We start from the raw sequence: 22,853 nt of genomic DNA, 5'->3' as shown, positions 1-22,853 counted from the left end.
CGTCTCCATGACCGAACTGCAGTCGTGGATCAAAAAGAGGCCGAAGAAGGGCGATGGCACCGCGAGTGTCGCGTTGCTCTCAAGCAACTCTGCCTAGTCCTGGGTCGACCTGAGTGACTTCAACACAACTAAAGCATTCTATAGGGGTTTAGTGGAGGGGAGGGTACGGCGACGAGCTCGGGGCGAACCTGGACGTCGACGAGGCGAACTACCCGACCCTGGTTCGCTGTTCAGGAAGACTTTCGGGCCAGGGCCCAGGGACAACTTCAGAGATCCCTGGCCTGGCAGTGCTACCGAGAAGCGCTACCCCGTTCAGGATAAGCTCTACAGACACGGCTCGAGAAACACGGGGGCCGACCTGCCCGAGATGCGGTCAGAGCGACGAAACCGTTCTGCACGCACTCGTGCAGTGTCCAACAATTTCCGACTGTGGGCTTGGTAGAAACAACTGCTGTCACGTGTGGGACGAGTCGGTTTATCAGCTGAGTCTATCGTTAAATTGTCACGCCTCCCTCCTTCAAACGGGAAGGAAGAGCTATTTTCATCATACTTGTGGCTATGGCGAAAGAATGTATCTGGTGGACGCGTCTGAAAGGATTGGAGACAAACACTTTCCTCTCTGGTCAATCTCTCATCAACTTCTTCAAGTACCACTTGAAAAGGAAAGTGAGAGTAGAGAGGCAAGTTTGTCTAGCGAATGTTTTAAAAAAAGATGGTGAATGTAGCAAGAATGGCACGTATGAATGACGAAGCCACCTTGAGCATGATCCTATGAACCCAGAGAAATTGAAAACAGAGAGTTGTGCTTATTTGCAAAAAAAAAAAAAGAAATATAACATGTGACTCCATTGACGAGGTTACCGCGGTCTTTTCGTAGGCTTTTCTTTCCATTGGTAAACCTCACCTGTCCTCCCCTTTTACCACTTCATATTGACATTATTGTGATAACGATCCCTATTGATCAATTTTTTTTTTCCTCTCCCCCCTTTTTTTTAAACCCCCTTTTTTGTCCTCTTTCTCTCTTTTACGATCCCTTTTCATCGAAACTCCCCCTTCCTTTTTTTTTTTTTAAAACTTCAAAAAGAAAAGCTCTACCTTGTAATTTGTTCTATCTGTGTGCAGCCCTGTGTGGCTAATAAAGAAACATATCTATCTATCTATCTATCTATCTATCTATCTATCTAACGAATATCTCTTCCCTCCCATCTCTCCCTCTCTCTATCTATCTAACGAATTTATCTGACAAGTGAATATGTATAACGTTCCATTGATTTTTAGGCATCTTAGTTGGTGTCAATTGTTGTCCATATATTAACCAGTATTTCAATATCTGCAGTTAATTACTCTTTTACATATCTACTATTTATATGTTAATGATTTTAATTTCACGAGAAGACCTTCAATGTGTGTCTAATTGTAATATTAACAGATTTGAATAGCAACCAGAGGAGGACGGAATATATATTATATCATGTCCACAACGGTAGCAGTTTCCTTATCACTTTGTTGTTTAGAAGACTGCTAATGAAACGATTGTAGACATTAATTAGTTCTGTATCATATCTCTGTTCTCATTAAGGTAATGCTACAAAGTAACTGGCATGCACCAGTTTTATACATTGTAAAATGGATTTAATTTAACAGCGTTTCTTGAGTAAGTTTGTACTCTGAAATAATATATATCTCATATATAATGACGTAATTTACGGTACTTAGTTTAATACGTGATAATTTGTAGGTTTTTAAAAATTCAAATTATATACAACATTCAAATAGTATTTCCAACAACATTGAGCTTGTGTGTGTAGGACTGATATTATAAAGGATATACAGGGTGTCATAATCAACCCTATAATTTGAAAGATCAGGAAGAAGAAAAGAAATAAGGACAACTCAGCAAGTTGCATGCAACCAATGGAACCCACGTAGAAATGTTCTGATGTTTCTAATAAAGAACCGCTAAGTTACGTAGACGTAAACAACCCAAGACCTGTTGACAAGAGTGTTGGGTGATAAACACAAAGGCAAATACACACGCATATATACGACGGACTTCCACAGTTTCCGGTCGCAAATTTACTCAAAGGGCTTATTCGACCCAAGGTTGTAGTAGACGTCACTTACCCAAGGTGGCACACAGTGCGACTAAGGAATCCATGTCTGTGACAAGCAATCGTTTATGCCACGAGCATACCTGTGCCTACATCGAAAATAATATTCTCTCATAGATGAGAATGTTGTATAGACCCCATGATTGCACATAAACAGTCTCGTTGTTGTGTCATTTTTATATTTATCATCTTCCATCTTTTGTTGTTGGGGGTTTCACAAAAGATTTTCTCCTAGCTTAGAAAATCTGAATCAGATTGAAGGAACCTATTCCTGTTCAAACAACACTGCCATAAGAACAATTCAAGGAAATAAACAACTGAACTGCGAACATGAACATTTATTCAGTTCGTGTTGAGTAAAGAGCATTTTAGACAGTACTGAACAAGAGAAAGCAGATTTATTTACTTTTATTTTAATGTGTATAATATTTGTCTTTCTTTTTTCAGAGATTTGAGAGGTAACCGAATAAAAAACTCTGAGGATGGTGCTTTCTTATTCCTCCCAAGCATAACTGGAATGTAAGTACAAATTATCTCTTTACTTATCGGAAAATTAAGATCTTATAGAAGAGATCATCAGTTTCTCAGGTCTTTGTGAAAGACAGGTGACAATAAATAACGATGAATTGCTTTTAATTTTAGTGGTTCGAAATGGTTATTTCCGAGTATTGTGTTTTATCATTGTAAATCTATGTTCAGATAGCATGAGGGTTAATTTAGCCTAATTTCATCCATGTTTATAAATATACACAATAAACTGGAGATGATATAATGGCCCAGACACATACATGCATAAATGCTTGTGTATGGGTATGCATTGGGTCATCCCTAAATATGGCAGATGTAATCTTTATTTTTCAAAATTAAGATAAACAAAGTTCTTTTTTAATCTAAAATATACTCTCCTTCATTTTCTATAACGCTCTCCCATCTATCTGGTACACTTGCGAGGCCCATCTAAAATTCACTTTCCGTGACAAAAAATACCCCTCCAGTACTGTTCTGACCTCGTCTACAGAATTCATATGTTTTTCGGTCCAAATGATTTTGAAGACTGTGGAATAAATGATAATCAGATGAGGCAATGTCCGGTAAATATGTATGGTGGGGCGACGTTTCCCATTCAAACTGCTCCAGCCTTTGGAATTTCAATCTTCCTGTATGTGGCCGAGCATTATCCTGATGGAAGAATACCTTTCGTCTTGAAACCAAAGATGGTGATTCTTCTTCTAGCGCTGACTTAATCTACTCAAGCTGCTTGTAGTAGATCTCCTTTGTTATCGTTTCGTTTCGGGTTTAAAATCTCAAAGAGGATAACAGCACTTTACGTGGGTGGAGACCTTCTTTAGCCTGTGATTCCGTTGTTTCTCCTTTCTCTACACACCGTATTCGGCGCTTGACATTTTTCTAGAGAACCCATTTCTCGTCACCAGTCATTATTGGGTACAAAAAAGGTTCATTCTTGAGACGTGACATGAAAGAAGATCACAGATTCATTCTCCCCGCGGGATTAAACTCAGAAAGTTTGAGGGAAACCAATTGACCCAATTCTCTGACGATTCCGATGGCATGCAGGTATCGAAGAATGGTTGAATGATCAAATCCAAGCTTATCTGCCACTTCCTCAACAGTTACGATGCGATTTTTCAGAACGTCCTCGCCAAGTTCTACAGATCTTCCTGGTTGAGGCTTGTCTTCTAGGCTGTAGATTCCGACTCGGAAGTTTTGGCGCCATTGTTGACACTGGTTAAACTTATTCCTCGCACTTTCCATTGCATTGTTGCTTTTATTGAACTCATGAAGCAAAATAAGCCGAATATGTTCCTTTGTCACTTCCATTATAGCTTTGAAAATATAACTGTTAAAATCGAACTGCACGCTTCAAAAGTTACACTAAGAATATGTTCAAGGTAGAACTACTACCTGCTTTTATAACAAGTTGATGCAGGTAGTTCATGCAACTGAAGAAACGCATTATTTATGGGATGACCCAGTTTGTACATAAACACACACATGTATAATTATTACTATTATTATTATTATTATGATATATTCATATGATTACCAAATTATCAAAAGTAATAATATCCGTAACATTTCCATTCCGACATGTTTGATGGTTGCTGCTTTTGCCTCTGCATTTCCACCATGAAACCATTCGGTAATTTGGTTATCGCAAGAATATAATATTCTTTCTATTACAAGCACAATGTCTGAAGATTTATGGCTGGGGGCTTATCGATTACATCCACCTTAGTACACGATTGGTAATTAACTTAACGTCTCCGAAAGGATGAAAAGTAAAGATGGCCTCGGAATTTGAACTCAGAGCGTATAAACGGAAGAAATGGCGCCAAGCACTTTGTCCAGCATGATAACGATTCTGCAAGCTCGTCGTCTTCGTGAGTCTATAATATATTACGACTTTCAAATTTTGGCACAAGGCCAGCAAGTCCAGCAAAGAGTTTAAGTCGGTTATAGCGGCCCCTGTCCTCAACTGGTACTTAATTTATCAATCTCTAAATGATGAAAGGCAAAGTCGACCTCGGCGTAATTTGAACTCAGAACATAAACACGGACAAAATGTCGGCGACCATTTCATTTTGGCCAGCGTGCTAACGGTTCTGCCGGTTGGCTGCCTTGGCTTATGATATAACATTAAATAAACTATACTAATATACCCACTTTATTGCCTAATAACATACCCCCAGTGCTTCTTTTTTTTTCTGATTTTTAGATAACTACACACACACACACACACACACAACACACACACACACACACACACACACACACACACACACACACACACACACACACACACACACACACACTAAGATATGATGTTTTAGTTTGGATACTGTATAACGAGATTCGCTCGGCGGATAATCCGGACGACAAAGAAATAAAACTCACAGTATGGTGGAAGCCATAGCCACTCATAATAAAAAGTAGTACTGGTGGAATGTCCCAGTGAAAACCTCAATAAAATGTAGACACAACAAACCTGACATAATGATTTGGGATGGAGAAGAGAAATTGTGCAGAGTTGTGGAAATCAGTTGCCCAGCGGACATAGACATAAAGCTGAAGATCTGCGAAAATGAAAATACCTACGATAAACTATTAAGAAATTTGCGGTTACTCTATCCAGATTACAATTTCAGGTTTATACCTGTAATTATTAGGGCCCTGGGATATGTAACACACTGTAAATACTAATCTTCAGAGATTAGGCTTCACAAAACCAGAAAGTAGAATAATGAGCAGTGGTCTGTCTGCAGACGGAATCGTCTTCCATGTATAAATTCATGGAACTTCTTTACCGCAAATTTCATGGCTGATGTTTCTTTCTCTATTTGACTCTAACTTTTCTCAGCCGGAAATAAGGAACGCAAAGCATGAGCTACAGCTTTCACGATACCATCTTCATATTTGTGTAAAATTACAGCTCAAATACCAAATTTCACTAGCATTTGATGCCACTACCATTTCTAAATTCGGGTCAAAACGTGATAAAGACAATTCTGACGTTAAGATGCTTTTAATTTCTTTAAAATCATTTTGGCATTTGTCCGACCAGTTCCACTTAACGTCCTTTTAACAAGTTAATCAGCGGTGCTCTCAAATCATGCATATACGCTATGTGTACCTGGTAGTAATTTGCGAGCCCCACCCAATGCTTGTAACGTTGTAATGTTTGTCGGGGGAGGCATATTCTATATTGCACTCGCCTTTGACGGGTCTGGTCTACGTCTATTTTCATCTATTATCTGCCGGAGATATTTTATTCTTGGCACAAGAAATCCACAGTATTCCTCGCTAAACTTAATCTTTTATTTTTTCGAAGACCTTTTTAACATGCTCAGCATGCTGACCACGAGATTCACTTATTTTGAGTATGTTGTCAGGATACGCTATTGCGAAATCCGAACCTGCGAGCATTGTGTCCACAACTTGCTGGAACCTACTTGGTGCTAACTTAATACCAAAAGGAAGTCGATTAAATTTATACACTCCTATATGGGTATTTATCGTTAGTAATTTTGAACATTTCTCATCAACTTGTACCCGCAGTTGTGCTTCAGATAGGTCCAACTTCGAAAAACTTTTCCTCCAGATTCGCGAAAATTTCTTCCGGACTTGGTAAGGGGTAATATAAGGCATCAAATATTCGTTTATCTCTGTTGAAAACTCAACATATACACAGATCTTTTTTCTTGATATAAACTGTTGGGGACACCCATTCAGCGTTGTCAAGTTTTTCAATAACTCGAAGCTTTTCAAGTCTATCCAATTCTTCGTTAACTCGTTTCGACGTTGACAAAAGTACAGTCATTTTTGGTTTAAATACCGGTAGAAAATTTTCTTTTTCTTGAAACTTCGCCTTCGTTTGGTGTAAAAACCAAATTCATAAGAAAAAATCTTCAAGAAAAAAACTTCTTTAATTCTTTTCTTACTTCCTCCGGAAGAACCATTCACATTTTTACAAAAACAAAATGATGGTGAAGTCCCATCAGTTAAATAATTCCATCCAGTCTGTTTCAAATACATTTGTCATATTATTCCGCACTAAACCCTTGTCTTTTAAGGTTTCTCCACGAAATGTCACATCACTTATCATTTTGCCCTTCAAACGCAATTTTTTTCATGAAACATCACGTGCAATTTTCAAACATTCTTTCGACCTATGTTTTCCGATTTTCTCCACGTATCTGCGTTTAGTGTTGTGATATCTCGGCACGTATCCAATTGTAACTTGATATTCCACATTATTCATTTTCAAGAACACAAATTTGCTTTTCTGAGCATCGTTTAGATTGTTTTGTTAGCAATACTTTCTTCAAAGATTTTTTTCGTTCGAACTTTTCTCGCTCTGCAATGTGGGGTTTTATATCCGAATTTGTCACACTCAAAATATTAAGTTTTTTTACAAGACCAGTTACATTTAAAATGTAAGCCTCCGCACCCATAGTATGGATTAAGTCGTAACATTTGTTTTGCTTTTTTCTTATCCGTTACAGGTCTACTCGCATGAATATGAGACCAATCTTTTCCTTCAGCTTTATCCGCGTCGTCTTAAATTTATAATGATCTGGAATTCCTCTACAACTGCCTCTATGTTATTAACTGAACTTCTATGTTGTGTTTGGCATATTAGTGGAACAATGACGAGCCTTTTTTTCTCTTTGAGCTCCCGCCAGTATTCGCCTATTTGCTCCCCTGTTGTGAGTACTGTCTCCCCTATGTAAGCTGTCTTGTTTCTGCACCGTCCTTCAATACTCCGTAAACTTTAGACTACATTCCTAATCTCACAGTTAACCTGTGCTTTCATCCTATATACTATGCAATTGTTCTACGTACATGTAGGGACCTACCGAAGGAGTAAGTTCTACAGATCAAGATTTTATATGGGTTCCCGGCCTTTCTACTACATTTATCCATAGATTTTCCTTTTCTAAGATGGTATGCTTGTTCGCCATTTGGGTCAACATCAACGAAAATGACATTCTGTTATTTCTTGTTGTCATACCATGAGTTGGACTTATCTATGTTTTTCCTGGTTCATTTGCATCCCGTTTCCATCACTCTTTATGATGGCCTTGTACTTAGCCCTGGCTTCTTTGTACACTCTAATCCTGTTCCTTTGGTTCTAGCCAGTGACCCGTTTGCAGTGGATGAAGTGTTCTATATGTCTTTCCAATTCTCAAAGGTCGCAAATGCGAGACACATTCCTCATCATTCTCACCAAGTCCACTATTAGAATATGAAACTTGGCGTTGTCTGCAGTAGCTTCCTTCTTGTGGACCAAGTATTTAGAAGCCATAGGTTGGGAATAGTGGAAATGAAAGATCTGGACCTTACTATTCTTAGTTTCCAGCCAGTGTTCTGCATCTAAATCCAGTAGCCTATATTTCGGGTGCGTGTTAGGGCTGTCTACTGTAACTTTATTTCACTTTGGCCACTATGTCGATATCAACCACATAGGGGCAGTACATGGTTAGGGTTCTGGAGTTCCCTGCTAATCTCTCTTTGAGTCCCTATCCGACCATATCATAAATAGGTTAGCCCCATCATCAGCGACACTCACACCGTTGGCTGCACCTTCCTCTTAGGCGTATATCTTGTTATTAAACTTGAATATGTGGCCCTTAACTGTCACCCGGGGACTCGCTCGCACTCAACGCATGTGCAACCATCTTTTTTACACGATCATCATTTTGAGTGGTTGGTATAGCGCTGGTCCACCCGTTCCATCTCTCTCTCTAGGAGTCTTCTTGGCCACTGAGGTGATAGTAGGGGGTCTACCTTTTACCGATGTAGTGGGACAGAAACAACTAATGTCATATTCATCTAAGTAAGCCTTGTCAACTGTCAGTTTCAGGAAGGGGCCCAGTTCTTCTGTGTCAACATCAATGGATGGGTATAAGGATACTACATCCATACTGCTCATTACACATCGCGCCAGGTCGTAGCTATGGTTGCAGTCACTGATTCAGAAGATTGATTGAATAAGTGAGAATTACAAAGGAAAGAAATTAACATCGTATTAACAAAGGATGACATAGTAATTAAAACAAAATATTTTCTTGAAGGAATAAATAATTTAGAATTAAAATAATTGTAGTGTGGTTACGGTAACTTAAAAAGTAAATTAATAAATAAATTAATAAGTAAATACTCGGTAATGGTTCGGCCAAAGTGTAAAGGGTTCAGAACATTCTCTTTTCTGAAGATTATTTTTGTAAAAAAATGAATGACGAATGTGAGCGAAATATTTGAAAAGCCTATTATTTCAGATATACCTGCCTTAATTTCCAGATTTATTTAGGATGTTTATCAATTAAAGCTATTATATCAGATATAACTGGTATTTTATTCGGCAATATCTCGCAGGTCAGCAAAAACTATCGACTTTGACCAAAATATCTAATGTGTTTGCCAGCTATATCTAGGAGGTCAGCTCTATCTAATAGTTGGTAATCTGTATGTTATAGATTAGCTACATATACCTTGCATATCATCTAAATCTAGTTTGTTACCTGTTTGGTATATCATGTAGTATATTACCTATACATGTCCACTATATATTGTATGTCATCTATATACTGCATTACTATGTATACTCCCTGTAGTCTCTTTGACCGATACATTTTATTGTATCATGTTTGTCTTACGTCTCCCAAGTATATCTAGAATGCTATCTAAAGAAGATATTCTCTCTTTCTCTCCATCCTATTTAATTGTACCTTACCAATTCTGATACGCGGAATTCTGTAATATATCCCCAAATAATTATATTTGTATATATTCGTTTGCGTTTATATGTGAAGAATAATTAAAGACCAAAAGAAAGAAATGTGAGCTTAGTTCATGCTGAACCTGAAATACAGTTTGATTCAAAGCAGAAAATATTTTCACTTCAACAAAGCCTATTGTAGCATTTAGACGGAATAGAAATATAAGAGAACTATTATTCTCTACTTCTGACTCCAGGAAGTCTAACATTAGAGTATCTGCACGCCGTACTTTGAATAACAGCCGTAAGAGATGTAAGCCCTGTTCATTGTTCTTGTCTTCCTGTCCATCTCCTTTAGTTTCTTCTCTCTCCACTTCACGATTCCAGCGCCATACCGAACTATTGCGACTGCGTGCGAGTTTATTGCCGAAATTTCTGGCATTTACCTTCGAAGCCAATATATTTCTCACTCGCCTCAGGTACTCTCTTTTCCTTCATGTCATTGTGTTTGATTCTATCTGCCTCAAGTATTCCCGGGTATTTATAGCTGGATCGAGGTTGAATTGCCCTCATCCTTTCACCACTTAGCAACCATATGCCTTGTCCTGAGAAGCTTTCCTCGTCTCATCACCGTCGTAGCACATCTTGAGACTCCAAACTCCATCTTAATTTCATTGGATAAAATCCGCACAGACTGGACTAGGCTGTCCAGTTCTGATTCAGTTTTTGTGAATAGCTTCAGGTCGTCCAGGAATAGCAAGTGGTTTAGTTTTCCCTTACCTTTTCCCAGATCATACCCAACTTTGTCTTCTGTAGTATTTCAATCAAGGAAATCATTCTTAGCACGAAGATCAGTGGGGGCACTTTATCTCCCAGGAAGATTCCTCTTTTTGATTTTCGCCTCTCTTAATGCTTGATTCCATGCTGCCAATTTCGTTCACGAGTCCTTCATGCCATTCCATATGAGGCTTCACATATTTTCTACTATTCCATACATTTCCATTGTTCTTATTATCCAGGTGAGTGCTTTCATATCGTTTGCTTTAAGATTGACAACCCATAACATGTTCAGGTTTGTGTGTCGTTTCTTGCAGTTCCTGCTAATTAGATCATCAATTAAGAGCTGATCCTTCGTTCCCCGACCCTCCTTCGGCACCCTGTCTGTTCAATATCTAGCAGTCCACTTTTTTCAAGAATCTATACGGTTCACCGGCCAAAGCACCTGACATTAGTCTCCACATTAGCAGAAGCCTGTTATTGGTCTAAAGTTGGATGCAACATTTCCCTTTTCAGGATCCTCGGCCCATAACAATATCTTTCCTTTTGTCATCCAGCTGGGTAATTGCTTTCTTTCAATTTTGTTTCCATTTCTTGCCGAGTGTCTTTCCGACACCCAGGACAGAGAAATTCACTATATACATTCGTAGACCATTTAAATAAACACACCGGATTACGAAGGGAAGTTATGGCATGGAAAGAAGGGAAAGATGAAGCACAGAATTGGTGAGCCAAATGGCTGTGCCATGCCATCATTATTGTTTAGAAAAAGCAGAAAATATTTAATGATATTTCGAAAAATAAACCTTTATCATTTTATTTTCTCCTTGCTAATTATGAGCATTCACGTGCATGTCTGCTATAGAAACCAAAAAAGAATACATCTCTGTACTTCTTCAGTTTCTGCAGTGGTACATCTCCAACCTTAAAGACAGCTGGTGCGTAGAACAATCACAACGTTCTTAGTGCCACAACGTCCCGTCTAAATGTGTTTTAGTCAGAAACAATGGCCACGTTGTTATTACCAAACCTCCGACACCAAAACCGCCCTAAACCACCATAAAATGGAATCATTTCGAGTGGCTAATAGTCTTCTCGCTTAAAGGCACTTTATTATTCAACAATGTTAGCTAAAAGAGAACAGGAACTTTATATGGTTCCACTTTCCAGTAAAAACCATTTCACATTATTGATGCTATCAACATCTTTTGGAAAAAATAAACCTGAATGTCATAACTTTAATAAGCTTGCTCAAATTTTATAAACCTTGTTTCTTCTTAAATCAAACAGAAGTTTCTCTTTTGACCTGAAGCGTATTCAGTTAGAGTTCTCTTTATAATTACAGCACCCTCAAAGGCAATAAGGATTTGATGTGTGGATGTCACCTGCCAGCCTTGGTGAAATATATGAGAAATAACTATAACAGAACTGTGAATGTCAGTGGCGAGTGTCAGACAGATCTCGGCAAAAGAATACCAATACCGAAATATTCGCAATGTACAAGTTAGTAAAATCCTCCTTGTTTCTCTTGTTCTTTTATTATTAACACAAAGAAAATTCCGGTTATTCTCTGCAGCTCACAATATAATGTCTTACGAAACAGGACCAACAGATACAAATATAAAGAAATAAACGTTTTGCCATCCATACGCTTCACATATTCTTTCTGATGCATTTAAGGAGTCAACTGTATCACACAAACCCTAATTGACACACACACACACACACACACACAAGCACACATATATGACACACAGACACACAACAGCGCACGCAGGCATTAATGGGGGTTCTCATAGACACACATGTACAGAAACACATTCTCCTTCTAATTCACCCACTCTCACATACATTCTTACTCACATCCGTACGACTACATAACCATAGAACCAGAAAATAAGATTGACATTGAAGAGGTCATGAATGGCGACAAAATGTCTCTAACAACCATAACTGGTTGAGAGAATAATTGGTTAACAAATGATTAAACAAATTGACGAATCATAAAGAAGTGAAATTGAACAAGTGCGAGCGTATATTATTGGCATAATGACCTTCCCGAGGTACAATAAATGCTCTAGTATTCGATCCTCAGAAAAGGGTAGCTTGGTAAGAAAGCCTACCCTTACCTATAGACATGAATGTTGATTAACAACCGGACGAGTCTGATCACAAATAACAGAGGCCGAAATTAATTTTCTCCGAAGAATCTCTAGAATAACATTTCTTGACAGGGTCCATGCTTCGGAGATGACGGCGTCTCTCCAAACCGGCAGAAAATCTAAGGGTAGACCAAGAACAAGATGGTGAGATAATATCCAGTTTCAGTCGGTCCCGTTCGAGAATCCAGCCATAAAGTGTATTGACAATTGCTTTTGATAGGACCCTATGCATGAGGTACTTCAGGACTCTATCTTCATGACCCTCACTAGAATAATGAACATAGAGGATGAACATATGGAGGAAAATGTGCAGTGTTCGGATTAAATATGACGATCTTTATATCCCATTTTTTCAGGAAAAGCTTAAGGTATTCGTGAATAGTCAATGGCGTTGGAGAGCATAAATATAAAGTTGTAGCTGAGAAAAATTTAGCTGACATGGAGGACTGGGATCCATCTGAATATTGGAAAACAGTCACATGTATCATTATGTTTCGTACCGGTTATCAAAATGCTAATATCATGCTTGCTGCTCAATGCTTTGTGAACACTGTGAAGGCTGCAAGACGTGACATGGAGAGATTCAGCAGAAACTAGAAGCTAAAATTCGAATGCGAGAAGAAAATTATTTGAGAAGATCAAATATCAAGACAAGATAAATTCCAAGAAACAAAAGAAAAAAGAATCAGGAATATAAAAAGTCTGACAAGATGGCACACTTCATGAAGATAAAATAATGTAGACGGTCCAAGCAAGGCGTTGGTACACAAATGTGAAGAGAGGGTAAGAAAATGGGTGTCAGAAGAAGGAGAGAAGAGCAAAAGTGTTTCTTATTGGAAGAAGAGTGAACACAATTAGAGAGAGACGGAAAAAGAGCGATTGCGTGGCGGTTATGTATATGGGAGTGAAATGGTTGCAGTTGATAGCGGCCAAGCAGTAATGAAAGGTAAAAGGAGGAGAGAGACGTGAATGATTTAGAGGTACAAACCAAAGCAAGGTTTAAGAAAGTGAATGTGTGAGGGCACATGTGTGTGTGTGTGTGCACGAATATGTGTGGGTCCATGTACCAGTGTATACTCGTTTGTATGTATGTGTAAATGATAGAAGACGCTAGGGGAAGAGGTGTGTGTGTGTGATAAAGTATGAAGAGAGTAACTATGATGACCGAGGTGAGATGTTTGTGTATGTAAAAAGTGCGGTTTGGGCAGGAATTGAAATCAAAAGTTGTATAAGTTTTGAGATAGAAGACATACATCACTTTCCTGAAGAAATGGAGAATCCGGTGCTAAAGGTCAACTTGAAAAGCGAGAGGCGTTGGGTAGAGTGGTCGGTGAAGCGGAAACATCGAGTGACTGGTGATGCTTTGCCAAGTAGGTTGACTCTAAGATACTTTAAGATGTCCTTGATATTATGGGCCAGTGTTCACCTAGGTCGGATCACGAACAAGCCTTGTTTTGAGTATATGAGGTTGGTAAATGTCTTTACCGTGACCCTTTCCAAGGCTGCTGTGATTGGCTGGAGAAAAGGGAGGAAGATATCCTCAAACCAGAGACATGCCTTGATTGTTTACAACAGAGAATAAGCCTCTGTTAAAGGCAGCCACAGTTCCAAGTGATGGACATAATATGGGGATCGATTACGTACACCACCCAAGAAGACATACACATTATGTATAGAAATGTATATGCGCACACGTATATGCACACATACACACACATACTCACAGATATACACATACATACATGCATACATACATACATACATACATACATACATACATACATACATACATACATACATACAACTTTCCAAAAGAAGAGTAGAATCAAATATGTGGAGCAGGGGCACACACGAAGACGAAATGTGTCACTGAAGAGGTCACAGATGCGCGACGAAAGATTTTCAGACTATGGTCATGAGTTAGAATAAGAACAATAATAAAGGTATATTTATTTGGCGAAAAAAATGACCATCCCGAAATACAATATGTGTTTCAACACGGGATTTCACATCAGAAGTCTTGGAAAATAAATTCATAAACAAGTAAAAGAATAAAAGACTAATAGACTATGTATTATAACATTTTATTATATATTTAAATTAAATGTCCTTGACAAGTCTTGCCAAGCAGTTTGTCTTTTCATCTTGTTTATATATATATATATATATATACACACACTCACACACACACACATATATATATATATATATATATATACATACATCACTGGAAATGTAAAAATATGTACAACTCTCCACAAGTTTATCATTTATATATATACAATTATGTCTAGATACGCAAGTGTATGCATGAGAATACATACATAGTGCAAAACATACGAATCTGTACTTATACATACATATATACATACGTAGATACATACATGCATACATACGTAGATACATACATACATACATACATACATACATACATACATACATACATACATACATACATACATACATATAAAAGTACCCTGTTAATGTTGTTGAAACTCTAATGAAGAGCCTAGATTAGAAACCGGTTCTCTCCTAATTGGCAAGAAATCTTCAAATAAAACTGAATACTGACATACATCCTTAAACTTATATATTCAAAAGAGCAGCATACTATTGCTAATGTTTTCTAATTTTATTCAAATATTTTTTGGCTCAGTTCATGCATTAAGACCATGTTTATTGTTCACATGTTTATAGTTCATAAATTAGGAAAAGGTTTATAGTCTTTGTTAATGTATAAGAACATGTTTATAGTCTTCCGTAATAATTTGGATTATATGTCTAACACGTATTAATTCCAACACTTAACACGTATATATTTGCTTCACATCACAAAGTATTTCTTGTTATTGCTATGCATGACACTATTTGGTTCCTAAATATGGATATTTATTTACGTTCTCTAGATTACTCGTTGTTTCAACGGAATTTACAGTGTCAGACATGTTCAGGGATGATGTGCAATCATTCAGGAGTGACAAACTGTCCAGGAGCAGAGGTAAACTGAAATGTTACTTTCTTCTTTTCCATTAAAATATATCTACAACCATCACTCGAAAGCCATTGTGACCAGGTAGCTTGTACTATGCTCTCGCTAATTGTTTTAGGTGCCAGTGTAAACGTAGACACTCTCTCGGTATTTTTATCCTTAACTCAATGGGACAGCAAGGATAAGACACATGAAGGGAGAGATTGATGACCATCACTAGACTGGAACTCATTTTAAGTTAAGACTGGGTCAAAGCGAAATGAGGTGCCTTGTTTAAGAACACAACGTGCCACCCTGTCCAGGAATCGAACCCGCGAACTTAGGAGTGATCATTGCCTGACAAACATGGTTGTACTTAGAGTGTGATATATGAATGCATGTGACCAGGAATCAATTCGGAAACGAAGGTCTCACTTCAATGACCTCGGAACGCTAGATTTAGAAAGGGTCGTTGGAAGTTGGACGTGTCCCTACCAGCTCGCAACGATTACAGGAAGCGTTTTAATGAATTAGTTAAGTATCAGGTGACAGAAGCAACCAGGAAGAACCGGTGGTAGGACGTACTTAAGGGGCCTATTAGATGAGAATCGAAAGTGTTTCGAAAAGAGCTACCAATAAAGAGGAATAGAGTGAAAAGGTGATTAGGAGAGGTATTTGGTAAAAGCATGGCAACCAACATTCTAGTTTTGAATTTGCCCTCGAGCATTTCTTTAATGAAAAACAAGAAGACTGCGTTACCAGAGCAAAAGCCGTCTCTGCATTAAAACATGAGGGAACAAACACCCACAATTTGGCCTTTGGTGGATGGAAACGGTACGTGGTACTCGGTTTCGAAGAACAGATATGTATGGCTAATGATTCGGAGACAATAGGCGACCTTAAGTGCCTACCTCCATGGTCTACCTGGTCCAGTGAGAAGCTGATGACACTAGCTTGTGTACTGGAGGTGATGAGCGAAGGAAGAAGGCACAAACTGCCATGTTAAGATGGTCTGCTTTCTGAGATTAAGGAATTCATGCCAGATTTGCTTGGAGACCTCTTAAAAGATGATTATCGCAACTAGCAGCAGGACGGGGGGAATTCCAAGTGGTGTGAGATTGGAGTGGCAATGCCACTAAGAAAAGGAGACACATTATACAATTTTCGGCCCATGACTTCTGCAAATTCAGAATTTAACATATGGGTAAAAATGAAAGCTTTTGTTAGGGTCGTGGACACTCTTTACTTGGACGATATGCAAGAAGCGGCCGAGTTCGAAGATTTTTACAACACTTTTATTCGCTGCGATGCCTACTCGGTGGTCAAAGTTTGCAGCCTTTTCTCAAAGAAGGCTGCCCTCTCTCTCGCCTCGCATGAAGGTACCGGGTTTTAAGTCACAACAGCGATAGATGGAACCAGTTCAAAGATGTTCCTTTCGAACTGGAAAGTCCTTGTCAGCTTATGCGGACGATGCCATTGTCATGGTATTGGATACTACCAAAGTGAAAACAAACATTTTAAAATAATACGAAACGGTGGCATGCACTAAGATCAACTTGGACAATTGAGTAGATATAAAGCTAGGCATCTGGAGAGGCAGGTGGAGAGGCTGGCGAAAGGTGTTGTGCTATCCTGGCACGGTGAACAGCTTAAATTACTTGGCGTCTGGATTTCTCCCTAAGTCCAGGTAGAGAAGGTCTGAAAAAAGATAAGGAGCAGCGTGGCTAGTCTTCATCAGAAATGGGCCGAAATAAAGCTGTCTCCGAAGGGTCGGGCAGTGGTGAGGAAATGTCTTATCACCTATTTTATTGATTATCACATGACCATCATGCCCTGTCCCAGCTTCCATTACACTGGATTTACTTTTCGTGGAAGAGAAGTGTTCCGATTATCGAACAGCCTATCTTTGTGCAGCTCCTTCTGAAAGACGGGTTAGGAATGCTCTTGCTGCCAATCCACAGGCACGCGTTGAGGGTGTGGAGACCGATCGTGAAGCACGTTTTTTCGCGGTTCGTGTCTTTGAATGGGCTTCGGTCCTCAGTGAACTTAAGACCAAAATTAGATTCCCGGTATCTACTATGTCATCAGGCAATCTATCCCTCTCGTAGTTGTGTAACTGAATCTGTAGACGCTCCACTCTAGCAATGTAGAGGATTTGTAGCAAGGAAGAATGAATGTATCCTCCGAGAAAGTTTAGATGTCGATGGAAACAAATTGGTTACTCTGTTCAGGAGGACTTTCGGATCGAGAACTACTATGGTTAACTTCCGGAAGCCTCAGTTCAGGAAGTGCTATCAAGGCACCCTAGCTGTTCGAGCTTTTCTGAGATGCGAGCAGAGCGATAAAACCATTCTGCACACAGTCGTTCAGTGTCAGGGAATTGCTGACTTGTAGAGTTATATCGAATAAATGTTGTGTGTAAAGCGGATCTGGCTAATGGCTGAGTCTATAAGGATTATATCCCGTCCCTCTCCTGGAACTGGGCAGAGAACATAGTTTTTCTTTGTCTTGTGGCTTTAGCGAAAGAGGTTGTTTGGTAGACGAGATTGAAAGTTATGAGAACAGAGAAATATATAAACCTGCCAACGAAAAGATGGAAGAGGATTAAATCTTCCCTCATACCAAGTACTTCATCAAAGTCTCCAGAACATAACTGGTTGGGGATTATTTCAAGTGGAAAAGACAAAACCTATATGTTTAAAACGCAGCCAAAACCCGGGTTGAAATTGCTAGACGTGTCCTGGACAACACAGTTATATTCCTGTACATGGGTCAAAGAATCTCAAGTGAGACAATAAGAGAGACTGAAAACGACACAGAGCTATGGTTCACATCAACTGATATTGAATCGAGCCGGTTATAAGCACATGGTTGCATCCTCTTCTGTTTTACTGTCTGTCCTCTTCTCAGATCTTTTTTTGTTCTCTTGAAGCTTAATTACCTTATTTAATACTTCATTCATTTGAAATCACCAACTTTATTTGTGTTTTGAAGTTTCAGGTTCAAATTAAGGTTACACACATCTTATTTCTAACATTGTGGTCGATATTTTCATTGCTTTTTTTTGTTACCAGGTTTTTGCGATCATTAATTGTATTTTCGTAATGTATCGTCTTTTTTATCTTCTTCTAAATTTCTGGTATTTTTTCGTTTTCAGAATCTATCTTATTAAGTTAACTTGTTTGTTGAAGTCCGATACGTTTAGATCTGGGCCATTTTCTCTCCAAATTTTATACAAGTATATTGTATTTTCATTTCGTGACTATAAACTATGCTTGAAGAATAGAAGCATATTTCTCTTGTGTCCATTTTATGCATTTTCTGTTTTATTTGCTAGACTTGAGGAGTTCAGTCTGACAATTATATTTAATTATCATCTTTCAGTGCGGATGTATTAGTTTCCGTTCCTGGTGAGTTTTGCACGCGTTATTTTTTTCGTAAATTTTGCGCTAAAGAAATTCCTGTGTGAATTCCTCGATTGAGAAGAAACTTGGATTGAATGATATTTTGTGTTTTATTGGAATTATTTGACGAATTTAAGGTGGCGAGCTGGCAGAATCGGGAGAGCACTGGACGAGATGCTTAGCGGTATTTTGCACGTCGTTACGTTCTGAGTTTAAATTCCACCAAGGTCGACTTTGCCTTTCATCCTTTCGAGGTCACTAAATAAAGTTCCAGTGAGACACTGAGGTGTATGTAATCGACTAGTCCCCTCCCCTCAAAATTTCAGACCTTGTTTCTATGATAGAAAGGATTATTTCACTAATTGTAAGTTTGATGGTGAATGACAAAGAGTTGTGATTTTAATATGGACTTTAATTCGATGGCCATGTTTATATGTGATCCGAGCGCGTTGGTATTCATGAAGCATTTCAAGAAATGTTATTTATAAATGGTAAATATCAATAAACTTTCAAAGGGATCACTTATTCTATTATCTTACAACACTCTCGCAAATTATTTTCGGTCTTATTTGCTGTTTGGGGATACATTTTGTAACAATGATTAAACTCTTTTGCGTGGTAAACATCTCCAGCGTTGTAGTTGTTGTTGTTGCTGTAGTTAGCAGTAGTCGTACAAGTGAATGTCGTGGTTGTAGTATATGACTGTTATATCTATTCTTACAGCCTGTTTGTCGGTTGACTTTATCAATGAATGGTGTTACACTGAGGTTTGAAAGGTCCTGCAGCACACGCAGAAAATGTGTGGAAGCTATGAGAAACAATAGCCACAGATGCAAGAAATGGACCGATGGCACTTCCTGTACTGGTTGTTGCGTCGGAAACTTGTGTAACAAGAATGACATCATTAGTAAGTGTTATTTATTATCTAACTACATCTGATTTATTACACCTTAATAGTTAGTAAGAACATTGATTAATAGTTTATATACAGGAAGCTATTTTATTGTGTGCATGTGCGTGTGGCATGTGTGTGTGCAAATGTGTGTGCATGCGTGTACATATGTGCGTATGCTTTGAGATAAATTTCTTTAATTTTCCCCGAGATAAAAGTCACACAGCACTTTTTTTTTATTTAAAGCTCCCATTCCTGTATGGCTGCATTCTATTTACAATCGATCAGGAAAGTTTTGACTGGTGAAGTCTTGTCTCCCGCAAGGACCATATGAACTTCCGCAAAACAGGAGCGCATATTCTATCGGGGTTGACAAATGATCGTTTATGTCTATGATAATGATGACTGAATGATTCTTCCGTTACCCTTATATATACTTTAGGTCCATTCCTGTAATTTGATTCAATATTAATGCTATATACTATCGACTTTGCCAGACACTTACCCTCTTGGGGGCAGTTCTAACGAATTCCGGGGGTTGCATAATACTTACTGGCCAGCCAGCTGTTTGCATCTTTTGTCGATTCAGCTTCCCACCATTATTTGATACGGCACCTGGAATCCTGGAAATTTATGTATATATATATATATATATATATATATATATATATATATATATATATATTATATATATATATATATATGTATATCCACACCCACACCCACACAAACACACACACATATATATACATATATATATATATTCATACATACTTATATATATATATCAAAAGAAAAAAACAGGATGCAAACGATTTTGCGGTACATATGTTTCTGGCTTTATCGAGCAATTTATATCAATGCATAATTGATATAACATGTAGGTCAACAGCCTTCTTCAGCCGCGTACAATTACCACACCAAAGGCATGTATTACATTATAGCAGGTTTGAGAAGAAGTTTGGGAAAAAAACGAGTTTCATTGGGAAGGTAAATCCTCATAGTCGTATATGGCATAGCAAAACACCAAAACAAAACGTCCATACCGTTTTTTCAGTCGATAAGGAATGAGGTAGGTTGGATGTTGAGAGAAAGAGGGAGGAGGTAGAGGGGGTGACTCTTTAATGAAGTTGGGATCACAAAGAGGAAAAAGTATATGTATAAATCTAAACATGATTATACAGGATAATAGTAAGTACAAAATGTAATAAAAAGAGTAAAGAAGTAAAAAAATAAGTATATAAAGATACAAAGTATTTCATGTGTAGGGTCATACATTCTAGAGATGTATTGTGACAGTGTAGAAGGTATCAACCCTTTAGGTCTGATTAAAAGGTTACCCCCTCCACCTCCTTCCTCTTACTCTCAACATCCAACCCACATCATTCCTTATCGACCCAATTAGAGGCCCAATTAGAATTTCAATTTAGCTATAATATATACAACACAAGGGCTCCAGTAAATGAGCTGTTAAAAAGGGAAGTCAAAGAGGTCAAATTTTTGGTGTCCGTATGGTAGGCCTTAGCGTAACGAAAACAGCCGAAACGTTTGGTGAATCAAGAAGTACTTCTCGAAAGTGACGACAGCCTTTTAGAAAGAGGGAAAACCCTCCTAGTCGAAACAAAGCTCCAGAAGAAAACTAAAACTTTCAGATAGGGGACTCTTACGCAAATTGATAGAAAGGATCACAAAAGTACAGCTCTAGAATGGTTGACTAGTAAATGTCTTAAAATTTATTTTACGATCTAACTTATCCTTCATTTATTTTATTATATAATTCTCCATTTGCATATGTAAGTATTGTTATTTTCTTTTATATATATATTCTTTTTCATATATATATATATATATATATATATATATATATATATATATATATATATATATATATATATATATATATATATATATATATATATATATATATATATATATATATTATATATATATATATATATATTACATACATTTATATTTTTATTTCTTCAGTTTCTGTTTATTACTGATTTTTATATTTTATCCTTTTTATCTTCTTTCTTTACCCTTATTTTTCTGTTATTTTTATTTTACTTCATTGTATTTTTACTAATATCTATATCTCACTAACTAGATACGTAAGCATGATATATAGGATCTAACTTCTTAAACTTATTAGTAATGTGAATCCTTTCGAGAAATGTGTTAACCTTTGCTCTCTAAGCTCTTAAAGCCCTGACGAGATTCTGCTCCATATAATTGAAAAGGATACCAATTCTTCGCATATGACCAAATACTTAGGATTACGTATCCCCTAGGGGTATGAATCGAAACATATATGTAGGTTTTTGGTATCCACCATTTCTTTTAGAGCTTTACAACTTATAGTTTATTTGTATTGTTTTCATAAAAAAAATTCAACATCGTTATTTCATACAATTAAATCATTTATACATCCATAATTCTCCCTTTTCTTTCTTTGTGTGTATGTGAAATGTGTTTTATCCATGTACGTGGGTTTGTGGGAATCTATGACTTGTGTCTTATTTATAAACGCTATTATCTTTTATTTCTATAGGCAGGAACACTCCCTTTATATTCCACCTTGTTTTCAAAAATCTCAACGAATATAAAATCTCTGAAGAAAACATGTCAATATCTGTGAGTAGATGTCTGTCTTCTCTTTGTCACGCTCTCTCTCACTCTCCACACACACACACACACACACACACACACACACACACATAAAGACAGACTTCTTTCCAGTTTCTCTACCACATCCCCTTACAAGGCGTTGCCCAATATGTTACGCAGTGGGACTGAACTCAAAGCCATGTGATTGGGAAGCAAGTTTTATACCCTACTTGAACTTTTCCCAGAAAGATATGCTAGTTCTCCTCCAGGAACAACGTGGTCTCACACACTACACAGAGACATAAACGAATAGGTACTTAGAAACATAACACAGAAGGGCAACATGTAAAAAAGCAGGACAAGAGGAAACACATGGAACAAGGAGTCACCGAAGAGGTAATAGAATGTGTAAGAAAAGAGGTTTCACAACCGTATAAACTAGAATTAATACGAAGAAAAGCTTAGGTGAAGATCGAATAAATAGTGCGTGTGTTTAATTGGCAAAAAATGGATGTCCCAATGTATAAAAATGTTACATCAAAACTCTTTAAAACAAATACATAAAGGTATGTATGTATATATATATCTAATTTAATATAATATATATATATATATATATATATATATATATATATATACACACACACATACATACATACATATATATACATATACATATATGTATATAC

General features: G+C 37.6%; 1 protein-coding gene across 1 annotated transcript in view; it reads left to right on the top strand.

The window, feature by feature from the left end:
- Window positions 1–22,853, top strand: part of LOC118768405 — a 39,692-nt gene that overhangs the window by 2,841 nt on the left and 13,998 nt on the right. The window contains exons 3-6 of the mRNA XM_036514791.1: window positions 2,559–2,630; window positions 11,474–11,631; window positions 15,197–15,288; window positions 19,386–19,569. Coding sequence (XP_036370684.1) covers window positions 2,559–2,630; window positions 11,474–11,631; window positions 15,197–15,288; window positions 19,386–19,569 — 506 coding nt within the window. The remainder of the gene's footprint in view (window positions 1–2,558; window positions 2,631–11,473; window positions 11,632–15,196; window positions 15,289–19,385; window positions 19,570–22,853) is intronic.

This window comes from Octopus sinensis, linkage group LG29 (genome assembly GCF_006345805.1).
Source record: "Octopus sinensis linkage group LG29, ASM634580v1, whole genome shotgun sequence".
Taxonomy (NCBI): Eukaryota; Metazoa; Mollusca; class Cephalopoda; order Octopoda; family Octopodidae; genus Octopus; species Octopus sinensis.
This window is presented reverse-complemented; position numbering and strand designations above follow the sequence as displayed.